General features: G+C 33.5%; 1 protein-coding gene across 1 annotated transcript in view; it reads left to right on the top strand.

Annotated features, from left to right (window-relative positions):
- The first annotated feature begins 353 nt into the window (after nt 1-353).
- Nucleotides 354-24471, top strand: part of LOC132561365 (VWFA and cache domain-containing protein 1-like) — a 49214-nt gene continuing 25096 nt past the window's right edge. The window contains exons 1-4 of the mRNA XM_060226090.1: nt 354-686; nt 14449-14511; nt 15057-15205; nt 15614-15720. Coding sequence (XP_060082073.1) covers nt 354-686; nt 14449-14511; nt 15057-15205; nt 15614-15720 — 652 coding nt within the window. The remainder of the gene's footprint in view (nt 687-14448; nt 14512-15056; nt 15206-15613; nt 15721-24471) is intronic.

Here is a 24471-nt window from a genome sequence, read left to right as displayed (position 1 = left end):
AAATATAGCCCGAAATCAGTAATGATTAGTTTCGTAAAAATGATGCGCGCGCATCTACACAGAAAAAAAAGAGTGAAAAAATGGACGATACGAAACCACCGCTGTGGTGCTAGCTCTCCTTATTAGCATGCAAGTCTACTACGATGACAGAACAGCATTGTAACAGCGGATAAGGATTTACTTTCTCGTGTTTATTTTCACAACCTGGATTTACAACAAATAGAATAGGAAATTAACAGTTTAATCATGACGTAGCATTCGGAATTTGGATGGTATTAGATGATTTGTGAAAGCATGTTATATGTTTATCACCGTCATGTTTTGATGAAAAGGTCGGAAAGGCCATTTCCAACATGGCGACCCTGAATTACAATAATAACAGGGTATTTATACCACTTTTTAGAGTATTGTGTGTAGTATTGTTTATTTCTTTAAGCAGTGGAACTAATACAAAGAAAATAAGAGATGTAACGGATCGAAATCAGGGGAAGTTAAGTCTGCATAATATCGGTGAAAAGGATGAAAAGTTGGCCAAACTGTTTGACGACGAATATTATACAGACACGCGACAAGAAAATGTCTCCCCAAAGGTCCTGGGTGGCATTGACATCGCCAACGAGGCGGTTAAGATATCCATGCAGTTGCTCTGGATCACCAATCAAGAAATTGGTGTGACTGATATGCAGGTGAGTAAAGAGAAGCGTTCAAAGTATGTGTATTCCAACACATTGTGTACAATACACAAACAACGAAGTTGGTCCACAAAATCTGGTTACACTAACTAACACTATCCCATTTGCACACATTCAATTTCCACTCCGCAACGATGCTGTTCTTTCGATTTCAACAATATGAAATTGTCATTTGCTATCAGGTAGACATTGTTTACACTGCATGAAAATTTTAAAGCATTAATATACATTCTGCATTCAATTAGAACCATATCTTGTTTTGTCTGCAATTAAAGAAGTTGTCAAACAAGACTGTGTGATGCAGTTAGTACAGTAATTTTCACTCCTAACTGTCATGCTGTCTTTTATAAATTTCATGAAAATGAACAGAGATGTATATTTATACATAAAAGACTTAAGCATTGTTAAAAGATGAATATTGACAAATTACAGTGCAGCCTGCAATAATGTATGTTAGATACTGGTCATCAATTAGTTTGTAGAATACTTTTGTTTCCACAATCATATGAGACACGATGTATAACCTTCAATATTTTACTTTTCCAAGTTTTGTTGAATATTGGATGAATATATAAATTTTGACAAGTGTAATCTATGCATACTCATGAAAATTAGGAAAGTTCAAACAGAATTTTAAAAAAAAAATAGAAAAATGAGTGCCTTCAATATCTTTTTGATGGATTACCAAGTTTTAAATTGTCAGCTTTGGCTAGCAAGCAATTCATACTCATTTTAAAAGAAGAGGCCCAGAAAAAGCGATTACAAATTCACCAGTATCATTCCTTATCATGTAGATATAGTTTCAAGATTTGTAGCAATACATGTAGTTAGATTTTACATCCTAGAAGTCAGCTATGTCAAATTGATGTTGAAACTTTGGTGTAATGGCAAGTCATGGATCATGATTAAACTAAAATATATCAGTATACAGTATCTGCCTGCTTTGAGGTTTATTAAACTATTTCACATTTCTTTATATTTTAATGTCAAAATTTTTATCATGACTCAGATCATGAATTGATTTGCTTCTTAATGCATTTAGATTGATACGGTACGACACTACAGAAAATTGATATTTGGATTATGCTAAATAAATCCAATTACTGAGTTTTCAGATACATGTGGAGAATTCAAAACTTTGAAATTCATCCTGAATTTAGTGGTAATTTTATTTGCATACCAGATCAAAAACATGTTGATTACTAAGAAGCTTTGAAGTGCTTTTGAATTTTGATGCAGTATACCTTTCTATGCATTGATAATGCACATTATACACGTTCACAAGAGATGTGCATGCATTGGTAATTTACTTTACCTGTTACATATACTCACTGATGTATTGCTGTCGATGACAGCTGAATTCTATTTGAATTAATATAATGACTTTTGGGTTTTGTCATCAAGAATAAATTACTTCAGTGTTCAAAGGCAATAGTAATGTTTTGTATGCATTATTTATAAGGTAGATATGTAATTGCTGAGAATTCAATGAGAAGTTTTTATGTTCATGAACATGTCATAGGATAAGGGTATATACACAACACTTTGGTAATTCTCAGAATACAATTTTTTTTTTACAAAATTGCTACATTGCTTTGATTTCATTTAGTTCAAAATATCTCCTGTTCTGAAGCTTATTGAATCCCAACAGGAAACAGTATTTCAGAAATTAATATCTATAATGTATTTGCTGCAGTAATAGTATTTAAGTAATTATGTCACTATAAATTTCATCACACTGACAATTGTAATGACTTTATGTGATGCTTTTGAATTATCCGAACTTGCATTGTGAAGTTTCAAGTATCTTTTTATTCAATCTGTTTAAGTAGCATTGATTTAAAGATTTGCATAAAAGTTTGTTTTTTTTTTAAATATATCGCATATTTATCAAACTTAAAAGCAAGGTTTTCTTTTATTACAGATATAATTATGATATGGAGATTTCCTATGTAAATGATTTTAATCAATTTGTGTTCCCATTATAAGGAATTACATGTAAATACATTTAAATGGAGACATGTTTTCTAAATTTGTGACCATAGCCAGTAGAATTTTAAAACATTCACCAAGTGAATACTTTTAAGAGTTTTCCAATTCACTTTTTGTTCGTGTTTAATTTGTTGAGTAAAGGTACTGTTTACGAATAACTACTGGACTGTACATCTCCACACGGCTTTGAAGCTGATATGATTGCTCAAACAAAATGTTATTTAGTGTAACCCCTACTCCATCTAACTTGGATTCAAAGGGATCTGTAGGTGCTCTAAATCCATGTAAACGAGCTATCAGATTTGCTGGTATTAGGTGTATATTTACACAAGGTCCAAAGAAAGGAGTGCAAATACTAGTTGTCTGGGGGTGAACTTTGAAGGATAGAACCTATGAAATGTTTTAGTTAAGAAGGATGATAATGTAGACAAATTAGATATTGCCATTTAGTGAAGTAGTTCCTTTCCCTCCCAAACCCCCATGTAGGGCTATACTTAAATAATTCACTAGTTGTTAAAGTCTGTTTTAATAGATAGTACTTTACTACTGTGTATTTAAAATTAACAATGAATACAAATTATTCAAATGGTTTGTTTTCAAATTTTAAAAGATTTATAATTCATGGTTGCCTGTTTTAGGAATTTAAAATGATTTTGTTGAAGATAAAATACATGGCAAAATCTTTTTAAATGTAAAACATTTGAAAAATGTTTTTATTGAAATGAAAAAAAATTCAAATTACTAATGTATTAATTTTTAGGACGCTTTGATAAACTGAGCCTGGTAATTAAATAAGCAATGTTTTACAACCAGAGGTATAATTTGATACCCTTGAAATGTATTCATAATAGATGATAGATTATTTATTGTATGTACACACATGTATGTGAGAAGACTCCAGTTCTTTGATGTGTATACAGACCAACCTTTACATTGTATCATATCACACTGTTAATTTGACCCAAGGAATTAGCTTTATATATAAAAGGCAGCAGTTTTTCTTTGTACTTTGGGACTGGTGCAAGGGCCCATATATGTTTGCTTTGAAAGAATAAATGAAGAAGTGCAGACGTTGAATGTGGTTTAACTTGTAACTCCGAACTGTAGGCTATACAACCTTAGTTTGGTGTTCAATATATATAGAAAATTCACGATACCCTGACCAAGATTTTGATCTCTGAACTTGGTTCAAACTTTTCACCCATTTGACCAACAATTCATTAATCAATTATTGCACCATATATATACAGTCAAACTATGAGGTTTCAAAGTTGAAAGGACAAACAAAAAGACTGATACTTTGAGACTATGAATCCTTTGTGGTGGGTTACATTGACGTTTTCATGTTCATGGCTATATATAGTTGATGACAAGATTTTTGTACCAGGACAAACAAAACAAATTCTTAAAAACAAGATTAAATGAAAAGATGCATTTATATTTTGAAACAAAACATTTTCATTTATATAAAATGATATGCTGCATTAAAGTGGTCTTTAAGTAGTAGAGTTATTATTTCAAAACTGATACATAAACATTATAGGCACTAATGAACTAAAAAGAAAGGAAATTAATATCATAAAGTATTCTGTCACAGAAACGAGAGTACTAACATCACACATCTTTAGTCGTCGAAATTACAAGAGTGCTCGCCAATGGTCTGATGACGGCTAGTTTGAATCGGTCGGAAAATGCATGATTGACAGATAAATTATGATGTTTCTCCTGCTTTTTTGCTTAAAATGGAAAAGTGACGTTTTGGGAATTAATGAAATCATCATACATGTGATAGGATTTCCTTCGTTTGTTTTCAGAATTCTGTAAATCAGACCTAACTAAATGCCATTAATGGCACCAGTGAACATAACACAACATCCCATTCATAATCTTTGATTAAACATCATGGCTTGTAAGTAATTAAATTTTAATCTGTGTCCATTCTTTAATCAACCTCACAACACAGCCAATGATAATGGGCTATCGTAATCCCATTGCCAGGTAGCAATCTTTGAAATGTGTGAAATTTTGCTGTAGGGCGATAGTACCTTTACAGTACAGATAAAGATTTTGTTTCAATCATGTAAACGACTAAGTTGTCTGTATTAATATCTGTCTGTGGAAAAACTTGGAAACATTGAAAAGTTTGATTTATAAAACTTCAATTTATCAAGGGATAAATTAGATGTAATATATAAAAATAAAAATCAGGACCAGATGAAAACTTAGATACATCAAGTAATTTGAATCATTAAAGTTTGATTCATAGAAGTTTGACTGTAGCTACAAATCAAATTCTGTTGTTGTTTGCTCTGCTGCTGTGTGATGATCAGTCCAGTAGAGAAAAAGCACAATAAACATAAAGTAAAACCATATTATGTAGATTTGTAATTGACAAATTTAAGCCCTCAACAGCATTTTAAAAGCATTCAATCAATGACTTTGATAGGCAACGTACAACATCAGGAACGTCCCAGACTAATTAATATCCTTAAAAATTTCTCTATTGCCTGTGTAATCAGTAAAATGCAGATATAAAAGGAATTTCATTGATTTTGATTCTACGGGAATAAAATTAGATGCATCTGACAATTTCAGATGCAACATACAAAAATAATCTTGTTGATGCATGTTGGTAAATTACCTTTCTTCCCCACAGTATGAGAACTGACATACAACAAAATGTATTGGCATGGTCTTATCAAGAAAGCTTTAAATTAGTTAAAGTAAAAACTTCCTTGACAATTGTGTAAAATATCAATATAGAGAGTTTAGAAACTGAAATTCTATGACCAGAGTGCAGTTGATATGAGAAGATATGCAAGTACATTGATTAATCCCGTTCCAAATGTGCATGTTGTTAAGATCTGTCCTCACTATGTCCGCCTGAGAAAATACCTGTTTGAAGTAGAGCTGTAAGGTGTACCCCAAAACATGATCAAGGGCTAGGGATTACTGCACATTGATCAGGGCAGCAACAGCTTGTTGGAGGTTGTATGCAGTTTCGCACTCAAAGGGATAGGTGCAAGGGTCATTGCATGTAGAGATAAAAGAAAGGTGGGCTTATAGAGATATCATATATAGCAATTTCATTGTAAACTAAAGTTCTAGGCTTACACAGATTTTGTGTGTATGGTAATTACTTCAGTAGGATTACATGTATTTTGTAGAGTAAATACCTTACTAAGTAAGGTTACAGGCATTGTGTGTGTACAGTAATTAATTAAGATTACAGTAAATACTTAGTAGGGTTTCAGGGATTTTGTAAAGTAAATACTTAGTAGGGTTACAGGGATTTTGTAAAGTAAATACTTAGTAGGGTTACAGGGATTTTTTAGAGTAAATACTAAGTAGGGTTACAGGCATTGTGTGTGTACAGTAATTAATTAACATAACTGTAAATACTTAGTAGGGTTACAGGGATTTTTTAGAGTAAATACTAAGTAGGGTTACAGGCATTGTGTGTGTACAGTAATTAATTAACATAACAGTAAATACTTAGTAGGGTTACAGGGATTTTTTAGAGTAAATACTAAGTAGGGTTACAGGCATTGTGTGTGTACAGTAATTAATTAACATAACAGTAAATACTTAGTAGGGTTACAGGGATTTTGTAAAGTAAATACTTAGTAGGGTTTCAGGGATTTTGTAAAGTAAATACTTAGTAGGGTTACAGGGATTTTGTAAAGTAAATACTTAGTAGGGTTTCAGGGATTTTGTAAAGTAAATACTTAGTAGGGTTTCAGGGATTTTGTACAGGGATTTCAGGGATTTTGTAAAGTAAATACTTAGTAGGGTTACAGGGATTTTGTAAAGTAAATACTAAGTAAGGTTACAGGCATTGTGTGTGTACAGTAATTAATTAACATAACAGTAAATACTTAGTAGGGTTACAGGGATTTTGTAAAGTAAATACTTAGTAGGGTTACAGGGATTTTTCAGAGTAAATACTAAGTAAGTTTACAGGCATTGTGTGTGTACAGTAATTAATTAACATAACAGTAAATACTTAGTAGGGTTACAGGGATTCTGTAAAGTAAATACTTAGTAGGGTTTCAGGGATTTTGTAAAGTAAATACTTAGTAGGGTTTCAGGGATTTTGTAAATAAATACTTAGTAGGGTTACAGGGATTTTGTAAAGTAAATACTTAGTAGGGTTACAGGGATTTTGTAAAGTAAATACTAAGTAAGGTTACAGGCATTGTGTGTGTACAGTAATTAATTAACATAACAGTAAATACTTAGTAGGGTTACAGGGATTTTGTAAAGTAAATACTAAGTAAGGTTACAGGCATTGTGTGTGTACAGTAATTAATTAACATAACAGTAAATACTTAGTAGGGTTACAGGGATTTTGTAAAGTAAATACTTAGTAGGGTTACAGGGATTTGTGTGTACAGTAATTAATTAACATAACAGTAAATACTAAGTAAGGTTACAGGCATTGTGTGTGTACAGTAATTAATTAACATAACAGTAAATACTTAGTAGGGTTACAGGGATTTTGTAAAGTAAATACTTAGTAGGGTTTCAGGGATTTTGTAAAGTAAATACTTAGTAGGGTTACAGGGATTTTGTAAAGTAAATACTTAGTAGGGTTACAGGGATTTTTCAGAGTAAATACTAAGTAAGGTTACAGGCATTGTGTGTGTACAGTAATTAATTAACATAACAGTAAATACTTAGTAGGGTTACAGGGATTTTGTAAAGTAAATACTTAGTGGGGTTTCAGGGATTTTGTAAAGTAAATACTTAGTAGGGTTTCAGGGATTTTGTACAGTAAACCTAGTAGGATTATCAGGATTTTTTTTAGAATAATACTTAGTAGGGTTACTGGGGTTTTGTAAAGTAAATACTTAGTAGGGTTACTGGGGTTTTGTAAAGTAAATACTTAGTAGGGTTACAATGATTTTGTAGATTAGATACTTAGGAAGGTCTAAGGGATTTTGTAGAGTAAATACTTAGGAGGGTTTCAGGGATTTTGGAGAGTAAATACTGTATTTATGATGGAAATAAAATTATTACAGGCTTCCCCGAGAAATAAACTGACCACAGTGGACAGCAGTTTCAAGCTATTTCATAATAAGATTATGTGATGAACAGCTATAGAAACTTTAGTTATACTGTCTATACAACTGTATCTGACTGATTTAAATTGATTACTTAAGTTGTCCATTTTGTAACTACTCAGTATATTGTTTGATTACAAGTGATCTCTGAATTGTAGACTTTAATATGATAGGCAATACAGAAAGTATAGCTTAAATCTTCTAACATTTCATGAATATAGACCTGATATCTATAGGTATGAAAGACATAAAATGACAAAGCAATTGTGTTCAATAAAGACACATGTATAGAATATGAGATCAAATTTGTGCATTCACTTCAAGATCTGGGATAGATAATGTTCAAAAAGAAAGGGACTATATATATATATATATATATATATATTATTTATTAGCACTGAAATGTTCAACAATTTGATTGTAATGACAAAATATAAAGTTTTTAGGGGGCCTGACTCAGTCTTTTGATAAGTATTCTGAATAGCATGTGTTTAAATGTGTAGCTTGCCAATCACTTTACAAGTTGCCTACAGATTAATGTGATTGTGGACACTAAAGCATAGCTCACATTGTTAAAAAAAAAAAAACGATATTGGACATGAATTATCTGTGAAAACTTGCAGAAGATTTTGAGTTAAAGTTTAGAAGTGAAATTGTGGTTTTTGGAAATCAGGAAAAAAGTTGGGGAATCTTATCTTGATTTATATAAGAATTTTCTGACCTGAATGCCCCTGGTTTTATCTGATATAAGATTTAGCATTGGGAACAAGACTATATGCATCCATGATAGATTTATAGGAAAAAGTAAAATATTTGTATGCATGTATCCAACAACCTGATAGCAATTCCATGCAAGATTGTTTCAAATCACATAATAAGATAATTTATAGAAAGCTGATCATTTACAGTGTGAAAATATGGAGCTTGAATTGGAGACTATAAATATTGTCAGATTGGTACCCATTCTTATAGATTTCATAACTTATTATAGAAATAAAACAATACAAAGTTGTTCATGTACAAATGTATATAAGGTTGTGGTACAAATTAATCATTGAATCAAGAGGGATTTACTTAGAACCATGGTAAGCTGTGATGTATCAATCATTATTTTCAAGTAATTATATATATATAATTGAGATACAGATTTACACAAACATTTAAAAAAAAAAACAGAAAGAAGAAATCAAGCAAAAAGGATAAAAAAGAAAATCAGAAGAAAACAATGTCATTAGATGGTCACAATATCATTAATTGGATAATGACAATCTACTGTATGAAACACTTGTTGGTATCATAACAAGTGTCAGTGTGATACATATTGGGAAGGTGTAATATATGTAATTCAGTTGGTAGGGGTTCAGATTTAGCAGCCAAAGATGGAGGTATAAGGTGTGTTGTGTGATCCTTATTCAGGACAGTTTGTGATGGTCCACTGACTTCTGTGCAGTCCTGGTTGTGTTCTTGGGCAGGGCTATTAATTCTGGTGGTATCCAAGTAAGTGGCTGTCGGTAGCCTGCGATTGGCCTCTTGCATGGTGTTCATTAGGATAGCCACCATAACTAGCTGCTACAAGGAGACTCGGTACATGTAAATTCCTTAAAATGTTAATGCACACAGTGATATTAACCCAACAGTAAACTGAAAAATAATTTGCCTATATTTTCCAGCTTTCGTCGACCATATCTGTGCTGTCTGTATAAATAAATACTAAGTGTAATATATACATTGAACAAATTATGAAAAAATATATATTAGTTTTTGATAAAAAGATTAAAAAGCAAAAGTTCAAAATGGAAATGTAAATGTATTCATCATAATGACGGGTAATTATGTTACTAAATCAAGGTTTCAGTAATTTATCATCTTTCTTTATGGTAAATAGATATAGAGCTGCTTGTAAAATTTTACAACCAAATGAGTGTGTTTATAGACAGAATGTATAGTGCCTAATGCTATTCTTTGATGAACACAATGAATTGTTATTTGATATTTTACATGATAAATATAATTTGAATTATGATCGTTGACTTGGAACTGAATGAGGGCCAACATCCTGTATCATCGTTGTTATGAGTCTCTTCGCTAGACAAACGGAATAATATTTCTTAGCGTCACATCGTCACATCTCCGGTTTGTACACTGAGGATACATGTCAGGGACATTGGTTTTGAAAGGGAAAATTTCTCTAGCAGTTTTATCATGTGTTCATCACTACACTGTGTAGCTAAGGAAGGCAGTATAAATTGGTTGAGAGATGTTGATATAATCAGTTGAGAAATCACCATGATCTCCATTTTAATAGAGAGATAATCTTTATAAAAAAGTGTGTTAGTTTGAAGTTCGACATAAATGTAACGTGTACATGTTAGGTAGAGAGTCAGACATAAATGTAACGTGTACATGTTAGGTAGAGAGTCAGACATAAATGTAACGTGTACATGTTAGGTAGAGAGTCAGACATAAATGTAACGTGTACATGTTAGGTAGAGAGTCAGACATAAATGTAACGTGTACATGTTAGGTAGAGAGTCAGACATAAATGTAACGTGTACATGTTAGGTAGAGAGTCAGACATAAATGTAACGTGTACATGTTAGGTAGAGAGTCAGACATAAATGTAACGTGTACATGTTAGGTAGAGAGTCAGACATAAATGTAACGTGTACATGTTAGGTAGAGAGTCAGACATAAATGTAGCGTGTACATGTTAGGTAGAGAGTCAGACATAAATGTAACGTGTACATGTTAGGTAGAGAGTCAGACATAAATGTAGCGTGTACATGTTAGGTAGAGAGTCAGACATAAATGTAGCGTGTACATGTTAGGTAGAGAGTCAGACATAAATGTAACGTGTACATGTTAGGTAGAGAGTCAGACATAAATGTAACGTGTACATGTTAGGTAGAGAGTCAGACATAAATGTAACGTGTACATGTTAGGTAGAGAGTCAGACATAAATGTAACGTGTACATGTTAGGTAGAGAGTCGTACCACTTCATGATACTACATTTGCCAACCTAGTTATTTTTCTGTGATAAATGTAATTTCTCTCTATAATTTTTCTCTATATAATCATGTGGACACAATTGTTTTGATTTACTCCCAGTAATGTTACAGATGTCTTGGTAAATTTTGGTAGAAGTGGGGGAATCAATTCTGTGTACAAGCAATATAGAAAAAAAATATTTATAATGAAAAAATAAATTGTCTAGAACATGCATGGGAGTACATATGCAATCCTTTGAAAGTAGGATTGTAGGAAAGTGTGATTGGGACTAGTACAAGTGTTCTCCACAGACAGTTCTATTTGGCCATGGGCTGTTCAGCTATATATATATTTTTTTACCATTCAGCCAGTTTGAATCATTTTCAGAGCATGCAAAAATCACTGTCTTATCTCTTCTTTTGTTCCTTTCTTATTTGATATTTATTAAGGTATGACTAATTACTGCCAGAGAATGTCAAACTAAATTCATTTTGATCTTAGCAAACACTAATATAATGGTGTATGAAATGCAATGAATATCTCTGTGTGTTTGCGACATTATATATATGTACCCAATTACATTTCCTGGGTATGAGGGAAAACACCATATACTGGTAGTAAGAAATGGTCTAGAACTGGGGCCTTAAGTGGCTAGAAACACAAGTTCACTTCTGTACAAGCATTTAGAAATTGTCAGAGACCAGGCTTGACTAAATAATGTATAGCACATTAGCTCTAGTGTACTGTCCTAGTTGGTGAGCTGGTACCAGAAACTGTACAAGGATCTGAGAAATTATAAAGTATATGGTCAAGTTGATCAAGCCGAGGAGGTGGGGAAAGAACTAGAAATCACCCTGAACAGACTGAGAAGGTTACACACACATGGGGAATATGTAGTGTGGAGGAGGTGTAGGTATTGTACAGAATAAACGGCCAAATTGGACAAGGGATTGTCTTGAAGGTCTAGGAGGTTGGGATGGACTGGAAATTGAACCAGTATGTCAACACTAAAAGGGGATGATTATAAAGGGCTTGAATGAGGTTACACAAGAAGTCTGACTGGTGTTTAAGGAGTTAGGATTAGTCTAGTACCTGTATGTGTTAAGTACATGTAAGACTAGAGTTGAAATTTAGTCCAGCTCATAGCTTAAAAAATAAAAGTGATTCATGAAAGTGGATGGGGAGCTTGAGGTGGGAGCAAAAGTGGAAAACAGTCATATACAAAGGAGTCTTGCATATTTTGACACAAATATTCTAGTTGCTACAAGGATGAAATATTAATATCATTGTGGATTGAATATTATTAAGATCATAGAGGGATGCTAAGCGGAAATAAAGGTAGCTTTATTCTGCTGACAGCTTGTATAAACATGAAGAGGCATTTGTATGCTAAATAAGGTAAAACCTAGGAGCCTGAGGCCTCGCATGGTGTATAATGCGACCGGCCACCGATCTTGTCCCTATAATATTAAAGGATAAGGTTGTTTGCCCTAGGGTTAGAATCATCGACGCTGTATATATAAAAAGGCCGATCTCGATCAGATTTTGACAGGCTTGATTTAAACATTTGGCCTTTTATCTGTTATTCATGACACCTGGGTCTTTGGATTCATTTAAATGCAAATTATGGAAGGTTTTATAGAAATGATGATGGATGGTTATCCACCTGAAATCTTCATGTTTTTGATGGTGTGCAACCTCTAATGTAAATGACAGAAGATGGTTAAGTATGCGACCCCCATGTATAACAAAAGCAAACCCCGAAACAGGATTTATCTGTTGTTACGATCATCTAGTAAACGTGGATCAGAATTCAGCATTTTGTATAGATTGTTTTTTGTTTTGTTTGAATAAATTTGAACATAATTTGTCAGGATATGACATCTAAAACAAATGTGAACCAATTCTTTCAAAATATGAATATTCAGGATGTAATCTGTGTGTTTAATTTTCATATATTGTAGTTTCATTTTGTTCTGATGTTCATGATAAAACCTGTTTTATCTGGCCTCTGAATATTCTGACACCTTTTTATTTCCATTGTAATATCTGGTATTTAATTTGCACTTAATTGACCACAAATATCACCAACCATGCAGTATGCAAACATCTGGAATTTTTAATGTTATCAGGATCACTACCTAATGTATTTTGTAATACTGGCACCTCAAACATAATATGTACCATTTTAGGACAGATTGTTCAAAGTAATAATGCCCTTAGATCTAGGCCATGGTTTATATACAGTTGTTGAAGGTATACATGGCAGATGTGATCAATGAAGCCGAAGACACCTATTCTTTTGGAACACCTGGTCTTATTCTTGTGCATCATGACTCTCCATGTAATTTTTTTTTCATTTATGTTTTGCTTTAGTTTTATCAGAGTTGAGTATGGATTTTATTGACATGTCTGTATTGATTGTATTTCTTTGTTTTTTTATACAACTACCAGTAAGAAATACACTTAGAAGTATCATATACTGATCATAATACAAAGTGATGGCCCCATGTTACATATTACATATAAATGCTACATGCTTCGGAGAACAAAAATATTGTTTATATGTGGTAGGAAAAATTTGAAAATAGCTAAAGATCAAGATAAAAAGTAGGGAAAATGTTCTTGTAGTGTGGAGTTATACTAGTAGTACTGGTGGTCATATGGTGGAAACATTATGTAGACTTCTAAGTGTGGAGTTATACTAGTAGTACTGGTGGTCATATGGTGGAAACATTATGTAGACTTCTAAGTGTGGAGTTATACTAGTAGTACTGGTGGTCATATGGTGGAAACATTGTGTAGACTTCTAAGTGTGGAGTTATACTAGTAGTACTGGTGGTCATATGGTGGAAACATTGTGTAGACTTCTAAGTGTGGAGTTATACTAGTAGTACTGTATACTAGTAGTACTGGTGGTCATATGGTGGAAACATTATGTAGACTTCTAAGTGTGGAGTTATACTAGTAGTACTGTATACTAGTAGTACTGGTGGTCATATGGTGGAAACATTGTGTAGACTTCTAAGTGTGGAGTTATACTAGTAGTACTGTATACTAGTAGTACTGGTGGGTGGTCATATGGTGGAAACATTGTGTAGACTTCTAAGTGTGGAGTTATACTAGTAGTACTGGTGGTCATATGGTGGAAACATTATGTAGACTTCTAAGTGTGGAGTTATACTAGTAGTACTGGTGGTCATATGGTGGAAACATTGTGTAGACTTCTAAGTGTGGAGTTATACTAGTAGTACTGGTGGTCATATGGTGGAAACATTATGTAGACTTCTAAGTGTGGAGTTATACTAGTAGTACTGGTGGTCATATGGTGGAAACATTGTGTAGACTTCTAAGTGTGGAGTTATACTAGTAGTACTGGTGGTCATATGGTGGAAACATTATGTAGACTTCTAAGTGTGGAGTTATACTAGTAGTACTGGTGGTCATATGGTGGAAACATTGTGTAGACTTCTAAGTGTGGAGTTATACTAGTAGTACTGGTGGTCATATGGTGGAAACATTGTGTAGACTTCTAAGTGTGGAGTTATACTAGTAGTACTGTTGGTCATATTGTGGAAACATAATGTAGACTTCTAGACTTAATACAGAGGAATGTTATATGTAGGTAAGCAATTGAAACTTGTTACTTAAATGTATGTATTTAGGATTGAATCAAAAATATTTAATAACTCTTTCATTTTTATTCCAGACCATTTATGATAACTTGAAATATGAAGAGGAACAGTTCAACCCACAGAAGAAGTTGGACTATGTAAGTGGACAATGAAGAGCTTTATTCAGTACTTTAAACAGACCTATTTCAGTTATATGTACAACTTCAAAATGACCAAGTAGTATATAACACAACATTCATATATTGTAGGAATAGTATTGTTCCACATTGATTTCAATCCTGACCTTACTTTCTTATGTAGTTTGTTGGAGGTGGATGAATAGAAATTAATGACTGTATATATATATATATATATATATATATATATATCTAGGTATCGAGGAAGATGTGCCAGAAGTTATAAATACTAAAAGGTTAATGTTCAAAAGTCGAAGGTCACGATTGTTGTTACCATAAATAGAAAATGAGTTACTGCATGGCATGTGTTGGTCAGATTTTACATAGACTTGGATGCACATGCTCATTATTGCTTTTCAGATGTGAAAGTCAAAGTTCAAGGTTATTGTTAAGGTTTCTATACAGTATTCTTTGGTTTCTTGTTGAAAGCACTTCCTTGGGATTTTGGGTCTGTAAATCAAAGGTTAAGATCAGTGTTACCGTAAATTGAAAATTGATTTCCACAGATCACAGATAGACTGGCAGGGAGGTTCAAAAACTATCTCCAAGTTCTCAATACCAATAAGATCACAGTGCAGAACCTGTACAAATTTCATGTGAAACAACCAATCACAAAGAAGCTTAGTTGCTGTCATCTTCCTCCGATGGAATTCAGGTAAAAAAAGTTATTTGTATTTAGGAAAATATTTTCTCATTGCTGCAGATAGTAAATTTTTGTCTCTGGTTTGACATTTATTTCATATTTTGTTTACAATTTTACCTTTCTTTTTTTTCAAGTTTTTATATTATAATGGAAGTCACCAGTAAAAACCATTTTCAGATTATAGTGCATCAACTCATACCTAAAGTCTCAGCAAAAGGGAGCATTGTGAACAATTGATACTACATCTATCCTTAAAAGAGATGATTATAGTCGCTTTTTATACAGATTTGCCTGTTTATTTTCACTCAAAAGTAGATCGATGAGTTTTCAAGTTGACGTAATGGTCAGCTGACAAATTAATTGTTTTGCATCAGTTTTATCCTTAATCCTTTATGAAGAGATGTTTTCTCTTACTTTCAGTGAAGAGAGTCAGTATGGCTGTAAGATCTCAAAACGGACTAGCTGTGATTTGTATCCAGAAAACCTACCAAGAGGGGCCTTTAACCCTGGAAGAAATCTCACGGAAGGTTAGTGTTTTTAGCCAGCTTTTTTGTATGATAGTCTTTTAAAGAAATCCCATAAACTGCTAATTCAGACCAAACTCTTGGATTACTAACGGAGAAATCTCACAGAATGTAAGAATTTGAACAAAATATCAACAATGGGATTCATTTTGACAAATTGCAAACGAAATCTTGAAGAATGCAATTCAGAGATGAAATCTCACACACACTGCACATCTTCAGTAAAACTCCATTTGCGACATTCTGCCGCTAATTTCCCATAAATGATACCCCAAGAAACCAGTAATGAAGGGCATTATCCAGGTTAATTTTCACTGCTAGTGTTTCATTGCAATATCTCTGTCAAAAAAAGAAAGTGAAATTGAAATTAAAGGTTAGTACTGCTATTTTTGTTAACAAGGGATTAAACCTAACTTCCAGTAATCCTGTGATTGGAAACCTTAGGTAATTTATGCACAGATATCTTACATTAAACTTTTCAACAGTAAGCAATAGCATTAATGCTAAGGCATCCCTCCATCCCATTGATATGATAGTACTCTAAATAAATAGTATTCAGCATTTTTAAAGCATTGATTTAATCAACAATTTTATGTTACCATGATGTAAGCTTGAGGAGCAGTAAAACAAATGGCGATAACCATACCTTTAACCCAGTTTCTTTGCATAGATTTTGTTCTTTACAATTCACCTTACAATATACAAAAAAGAAAAAAATGTATATATTTATATATATAGTATATGATACAATAATAGCAAGTTAAGTCAAAAGAAACAGGAGATAGAAAATATAGCTACCATATTTCATTTGTGCACTTTAGAGCAGTGTGCAGGTGTAGCATAATTGTGTGGGCACCCAACAAACCTTGAAGAATCTGTTGTGGAAGAAAATTTACATTGAGATCCCCACATTGACCTAAGCAGTACAAGATGTAAGAGAATCTTGCTGCTTTTCAAATGTAGACAAAGTCTCAATTTTCTGCCTTGGTAAATTCTCCATGACAAGCCACCAAAGCCGGTAAAATTGTCAGAATTATTTATTCCACTGGGGATTAATTTTGAAAGGAAATTGAAAAGTCATGGAATACAGACTGTCAGCTTCATTGTATGGTGATGATAAAGGTATTGAAATTTAAAATATACATGACTGATAAGCCAACTGTTCTGGTTGTGGTTTTATAAACTGAAATGTGGCATTGATTCATATAGATCATTCCACTTGCGTTGTGCATCAGGTTAGTGAAATTGGTACAATAGTTTTTATCTAGATGTTTGTAAAAGGGGTAAAATCCAACATGTCTTTGTCCAAGTTTCAATTCATTGAATTTGGAACTAATTTTGGAAAGGATACTTCCTTGTTGCCTTATGACTAGTCAAGGTCATTATGAGGCAGGATCTCCCTTGAAGTAGCTAGTGACCACTTCACTGAACAACAAATGGGAGGCCCACCACTTGCTATTAAAGAGCCATTGGGATTAAGTATTTCACCAGAGAACACAAACACAACAGGAAAGTTCCTGAACTCAGGTCCTTGAAAAACTACACACTGCCTTATTCTGATGCTCCATGGCGAGAGCTATTGCAGCCTTTTTTGAGAGTGTTAGGTAACACATAGACGTGGTTGATTGTATTTTATTTATTTGATATTGACTTTACTTTTAGTTTGTTTCTCTTTTGGCAGAATCTCTAGCAGGTTTTTTTTTCATTTTCCCAACATTCCTTTTTAAATATAAGGCTTGGTTATGTTTTAAAATTCTTTTTTATCGGTATCATTCTCTTTGTCTCTATAGTTACAATGAAATACTGCAGCACTTTGAATTTGGAAAATGTATCATAGTATCCTATGACAGTTAAGTTTCTAACTTAACCACACTGTGGTTTGGTGAGGTATTTACCCAAAACTTAAAATGAGCTGTCTTAATTAGGATGTCTAACCATGTTACAGTGTAGCTATCACTACCTTGAAGTTTCAAATTAACACAGGTCAATTTAGTATATTCTCACATTATGGTACTACTTTGTACAAACTCATTACAAATATATCCAATGGGTTTACTGTTTATTATTGATTAATTCAATTTCATATTCATGTAATTATAATAAGCTGATTGATCAGGTCTTAAATATGTCTGAAAGCAAAAAATTGATAAGAAAACCATGAAAAAAATTTAATCTAACAAAACGCGAGAGGAAGATTAAATTATGATACATTTTTTTAAAATGCTGGGTATCATGCTGCTTATAACATGTTTTGGGAGAGAAGATTGTAAACACGGAGCCGTTTGAGTGTTACTGGTGGATAGGAGGGGATTTGGGTTGTGGGCCACAGATGTGTTTTTACTTGCTGTTTGTTGGAGGGGAGTGAGTGGCTAGCAGCCAGAGACTACGATATAGGGACCTCATCTGATATTCTCAGAACTACTCCTCCAAGACTACCGGGAGAGTGTCAGCTGTTCCTATGTACTTCCACATTTTTATTGGCCAAACCTGCTTTTTAAACTGTTGCAAAAGTATCCCTCCACACACCCATGTCAAAAGATCTAGGAGATGTTTTTCTTGATAAATGTTTACATTACAGAGTTCAGTCCCAAGATAAAAGACAATTAAATCTGTTTCACATGTATTACAACCGCAATCAATGTTTTTCAAGTCTTCTGAGCAGTTGTCCCTCCAAGTTATTTTGGGTTTTTTGTGGCAGAGCTTTAAAGTGGGCACCCTGTTGGCAACTGGGCTTCAGTAAACAAAGCCAACTCCTTTGAAGTTTTAGTAGTGATGTGTGGAGATTTAGTGCACTAGGTATTTTCATGCCATCCACCAATGCAGCGTAGAATGTGAATGTAAATTTAAATCAGTTTAAATTTGTTAGTAGCATAACTTCTGTTAATTTATTTTTCATGCTTGAAATTAGGTATTTCTTTATTTTTTGTTTTTTTAATTTTGTTATTGTTATTTTTACTGGAAATGCGTGTTGAAAATTCATCTGAAAATTTATTAATAGCTGCCATTTGGTGAAGAATGCATGGCAGTAGAAGATTTTGTTTATTACGAAGTTATATCACTTGCAGTATTTACATCAGTTTAATTATGTTGTACAATTATTACATGTCGTTATAAAAATTAAATCACCAATAATATCAAGATGTCAACATGTCTATCAATTTGATGAAGTACACATTTTTAAAGCTTTGCAAATTCCTTAGTTATAACTGTTGATCCAACTGTGAAAACTCTATTATGCTCTGTCTTGAAATTTATAGTACTATTGTGTGGAATTTCTCTGTGTGTCATAAACACAAGTATTCATTCTGCCATCTTGGAAAAATTATTCCACTCTCTAATAAAAAAAAATTACTACAGCTTTATGATAAAATATTCAGAGCATTCCCATCAATATGACTTCATTATCTGTTTATAAATTAAAGCTGGGAAGCCAGGACTGGATGTTTAATACCAAGGTGCTGGCTCAGTATCCCCCAGTATTATTTAAGTGCATCCATCTCAGAGCATATAGTGCATGCTGTCATGAAATACTGGAATCTCCTGCAGGGCAAACCAACACCACCACACTCCGCAAATATGAAAGGGAGCTCTTCTTCAAAGACTAGTATGATTGCCAGAATTTTCCAGATGGCAGAGTTTGAATTTTCGACATTGGCCTTTCCCAAAAAGTATTACAATATGCATGGCTAGAAATCCTTTGATGTCGTACTTGCGGCTTGTGTTACAAACGTATCAATACCCTTTGGGGACCAGGGTCTGTTGGAATAATTCTGCATAATTGCACAATTTTTTTATGACATTGGTAGGGAATATTAGCTGAGGCCAAATATAGTCGTTATGCAGAATATATCCCTTCTTGTCTGTGGCAGAACTATACTGCGTATAGATGCACAGATCGCTTGGCTGGTTTGGATCAATAATTATTGAACGCCCGTAGGCAACGATGGTACCAGTAATTTTTTTTAAAAGGCTGATTATCATTAATTATATAAACCATATAATGTGATAAATAGGTCTGTAATTATGGATTATGGGATTTAAAGTACTTTTTACTGGCACAGAATGATTTTAGAGAAATGCGCTCTTGTAAACTTTGGAGCCATAGAAAAATCTTGAAGGAGTCGATTTTCTGATTTGTCAAATGAACTTGTAATAAATGGGAGAAGTTATTAAATGAAAGTGATATATATCTTGTTTTTCATGTTGCAAACATATTTACTAGAGTGAATTGCGTATTAAAAAGATATTATTTTTCATTGCTCTAAAAATTTTGAAAAGTCCTAGAATGTGTTTGCATTGTCCTATCCATAACTATGGACAGCCATAAATCAGCTTCTCATAACTCGGACAGGTGGTGCGGCTTTTAACTTTTGTCAAGAAAGCTTATTAATTCTTCATTCCATTTGAAAACGTATTTGAGTTCTCAGCGTCTCTATGCTTTGATTTGCTGTTGCCTTTATTACCTGTCGAAACTGATTGAAAATGTAATAACTATTCTGAAAGGGTTGGTGGCCCAGACATTTCAATGAGCTTTATAATACAGGTTATTACTTATATAAATGACCTGTGTGCTCATGCTGTCATTACAATATATCTTACCTGTGAAAATGTAGCATTTCAGATTCTGTATATATATTAACAGTATACACATGTTGTCTTAACTGTTCTGCCATGGATGTATCAAAATTAAACCCTTAAAAATGTCACAGCTAGTTTATTTTGGTCAGTTTTTATAGAATTTTTATCGGAGAATCGGTTAAAGATGATAGGGTAATATGTATGGGATCTTGTTCTGCCTCAATATTTATATACTATTGCTTACATTAGACTTATTTATTCAAATGAATAGTCCTTTGTGGGTGGGACACATATGAATTATCATAGAAATCATATCCATCAATACTAAGGACACGTTAATCAAGCAGACCGAAAAATTTGACCGTGATGTTATCAGAAAGTTGTTCTAATCAGGAGAGTTTTAATCAAATGCAAAAAAAAAAAATTTCTGATGCATTTAGTTTTCATTATGGCAGCAATGGTACATTTTGAAAAAAAATTATGATTTCATCTACAAAACCAACATATGAAGACTCTAATATCAAAATAAAGACATGAGTTGCATTAAGAGTTTGTCATATTCTAACTTATGTAATTATACATTCAAAGGGAGAATTAATTATTCAAGAATTTATTGATGTCATTGATTAACTGTTTTTAGTTTGAACTTGTAAAACTTGTTTGTCCTAGATTTGTGTATATATAATCACAGCATTAGGATAGGAACCAAATTAGGGGGAGGGAGCTTAGTGAAAATATGTACTGCCACACATACAATGAAATCTTGTCCCCAAGCACAGTCTTGTAAACCTCCTCAGGAGAAACTGATTAGAGACAGGGTGTTACTATAAGGCAGACACAGGAAGCCATTTTGTTCCTAATCATTTTACACATAACGAGCAAATGGGAGACACATTTTACATCATAAGGATCTCGCAGGAGAAAGTGATCTAATTGGGGACACATTTTTACATCGTAAGGATCCCACAGGAGAAAATGATCTGTTTGGGGACACATTTTACATCATAACGATCTCGCAGGAGAAAGTGATCTAATTGGGGACACGTTTTTACATCGTAAGGATCCCACAGGAGAAAATGATAGGGACACATTTTACATCATAACGATCTCGCAGGAGAAAATGATCTATTAAGGGACACATTTTACATCCTAACAATCTCATAGGAGAAAATTAAATTATTTTGCAACATTTTACATCACAATGAACTTATTTTATATCACTATGACTTTACATGAGAGTTACTATGACAACGAGCTAGTTAGAATCTATATAACAGATTCTGTAAGTGTGTTGTGTAGAAGTTACATGATAGAAGAGATTTTTATTAGGGAGGTTGGCACAGTATTACATACATGTGAAATCTGTTTTAGGGAGGTTGGCACAGTGTTACATACATGTGAAATCTGTTTTAGGGAGGTTGGCACAGTGTTACATACATGTGAAATCTGTTTTAGGGAGGTTGGCACAGTGTTACATACATGTGAAATCTGTTTTAGGGAGGTTGGCACAGTGTTACATACATGTGAAATCTGTTTTAGGGAGGTTGGCACAGTGTTACATACATGTGAAATCTGTTTTAGGGAGGTTGGCACTTGTTACATACATGTGAAATCTGTTTAGGGAGGTTGGCACAGTGTTACATACATGTGAAATCTGTTTTAGGGAGGTTGGCACAGTGTTACATACATGTGAAATCTGTTTTAGGGAGGTTGGCACAGTGTTACATACATGTGAAATCTGTTTTAGGGAGGTTGGCACAGTGTTACATACATGTGAAATCTGTTTTAGGGAGGTTGGCACAGTGTTACATACATGTGAAATCTGTTTTAGGGAGGTTGGCATGGTGTTACATACATGTGAAATCTGTTTTAGGGAGGTTGGCACGGTGTTACATACATGTGAAATCTGTTTTAGGGAGGTTGGCATGTGTTACATAAATGTGAAATCTGTTTTAGGGAGGTTGGCACGGTGTTACATACATGTGAAATCTGTTTTAGGGAGGTTGGCACAGTGTTACATACATGTGAAATCTGTTTTAGGGAGGTTGGCACTTGTTACATACATGTGAAATCTGTTTTAGGGAGGTTGGCACAGTGTTACATACATGTGAAATCTGTTTTAGGGAGGTTGGCACAGTGTTACATACATGTGAAATCTGTTTTAGGTAGGTTGGCATGGTGTTACATACATGTGAAATCTGTTTTAGAGAGGTTGGCACAGTGTTATTACATACATGTGAAATCTGTTTTAGGGAGGTTGGCATGGTGTTACATACATGTGAAATCTGTTTTAGGGAGGTTGGCACAGTGTTACATACATGTGAAATCTGTTTTAGGGAGGTTGGCATGTGTTACATACATGTGAAATCTGTTTTAGGGAGGTTGGCACAATGTTACATACATGTGAAATCTGTTTTGGTGTTACATACATGTGAAATCTGTTTTAGGGAGGTTGGCACGGTGTTACATACATGTGAAATCTGTTTTAGGGAGGTTGGCATGTGTTACATACATGTGAAATCTGTTTTAGGGAGGTTGGCACGTGAAATCTGTTTTAGGGAGTGTGAAATCTGTTTTAGGGAGGTTGGCAATTTTATGTAGAAATCTGTTTTAGGGAGGTTGGCACAGTGTTACATAATGTGATGTACATGGTAGTTATTGATCTCGCAGTGCTTGTTGAAAGATCTATAACATCAAGTTAGCAACTATCTCACAGAAACATTCAATTTCCAGGCTAGTCCTAATGTTTGCTGGAGATTAATGAAGCAGATGAAAAGCATTCAACTCACAGGCTGAACCTTTGAAGGGCGTTTGATAGTCCGACTTCAAAAACCAATTTATATCACATAAATAATATTTGTAGCAGTCAGTCAGAATGGAAACACAGGATGTATATCCATAATTTTCTCATTAGACAAAAAATCAAAAGCGACAGGCTATGTGAAAACCTGTGTGATGGACTCCTTTGCATGTTATATTTGCAGACATCAAGCAACAAGTTTTCTGTTTTTGGGGGGAGGGATGGGAGGAGGGAGGGAAGAAGAAAAAAAACTTGAGAAAAATTAAATTTCATGAAGCAGATCTTGGTGTTCTTAATGTTTACAGAAACTTTATCACAGCTGTTAGATTGTATGTTATGTTGATAACAATTAAATTGACTTCTGCACTCATAGCTGTTGTGTTGATTCTATATTTGTTTTACAAGATGATAAATCCAACTTGAATGTCCATTGACTTCTGCACTCATAGCTGTTGTGTTGATTCTATATTTGTTTTACAAGATGATAAATTCAACTTGAATGTCCATTGAATTGCTGCGGTATTGCTGGGGATTCTAATGATGCCAATCAAAGTATTTTTGTGGTATCAGTTTGATGTGGGATGCTGTAATTTCAGGTTGTAAAACCTGTTTGAAATATTTTTGGGGGATGACTTTGTAATAGTATGTATGCAGTTCTTAAAGGTTACATGATCAGATTTCTGTGTTGAAACTGTAGGACGATTTTTCATAACCTTTTGCTAAATATTTCCCCACCTTTATTATCTGACAATGTAATCCTGTGCAATTCTGTGTTGCTTGGTTTCACAAGTGATTGTTATTATTTAAGTCTTGGTTAAATAGTGAATTTGTGTTCTTGTGATATACTCAGAGTTAAATATTTACAGATATCATTTTTGAAAACAAAATTCTTTTGTTATTGATAAAATATTTTGGGTTTGAATGTGTAGGAATTGGTTTTGTTTTTAATTGTTTAAAGGGAAAGGTTTGGTTATTCATTTTGAGAAAGTACCGGCTTTATGTAAAAAAAATGAAAGTTATGGGAGAATTGTTTCCTTGTAAATGTCTAGATAGAAGTTTAATGTTAGATTTTAAATCTGATCAAGGACCTGGGTTTAGAACATCTTTTTTTAGCAGTACATGTATGTAATTTGGTACATGATGAACTATCTGTCAGGTGTATTCCACTCCTCCTGCGGGTTCAAACTTTGTCTGCCTCAATTTATTGCCCTTTTATGACTTATGATTAAACCGGGGAACTGTATAGATTGCCTCCCCACTGTTGGAAGTAAAGTGCTAGTTCGGGACTTGGTATGGCTAGTGAACATCAGATTTCTCTTTATGGCTGGCCCTATTCAGCCTTATTTAATGGTCCCCATCCCTCCTCACAGCCTTTC

This window comes from Ylistrum balloti, unplaced genomic scaffold (genome assembly GCF_031769215.1).
Source record: "Ylistrum balloti isolate Yb309-2 unplaced genomic scaffold, AGI_CSIRO_Ybal_v1 Utg371196, whole genome shotgun sequence".
Taxonomy (NCBI): domain Eukaryota; kingdom Metazoa; phylum Mollusca; class Bivalvia; order Pectinida; family Pectinidae; genus Ylistrum; species Ylistrum balloti.
The sequence above is the reverse complement of the archived record's forward strand: the minus strand, read 5'-3'. Positions and strand labels throughout refer to the sequence as shown.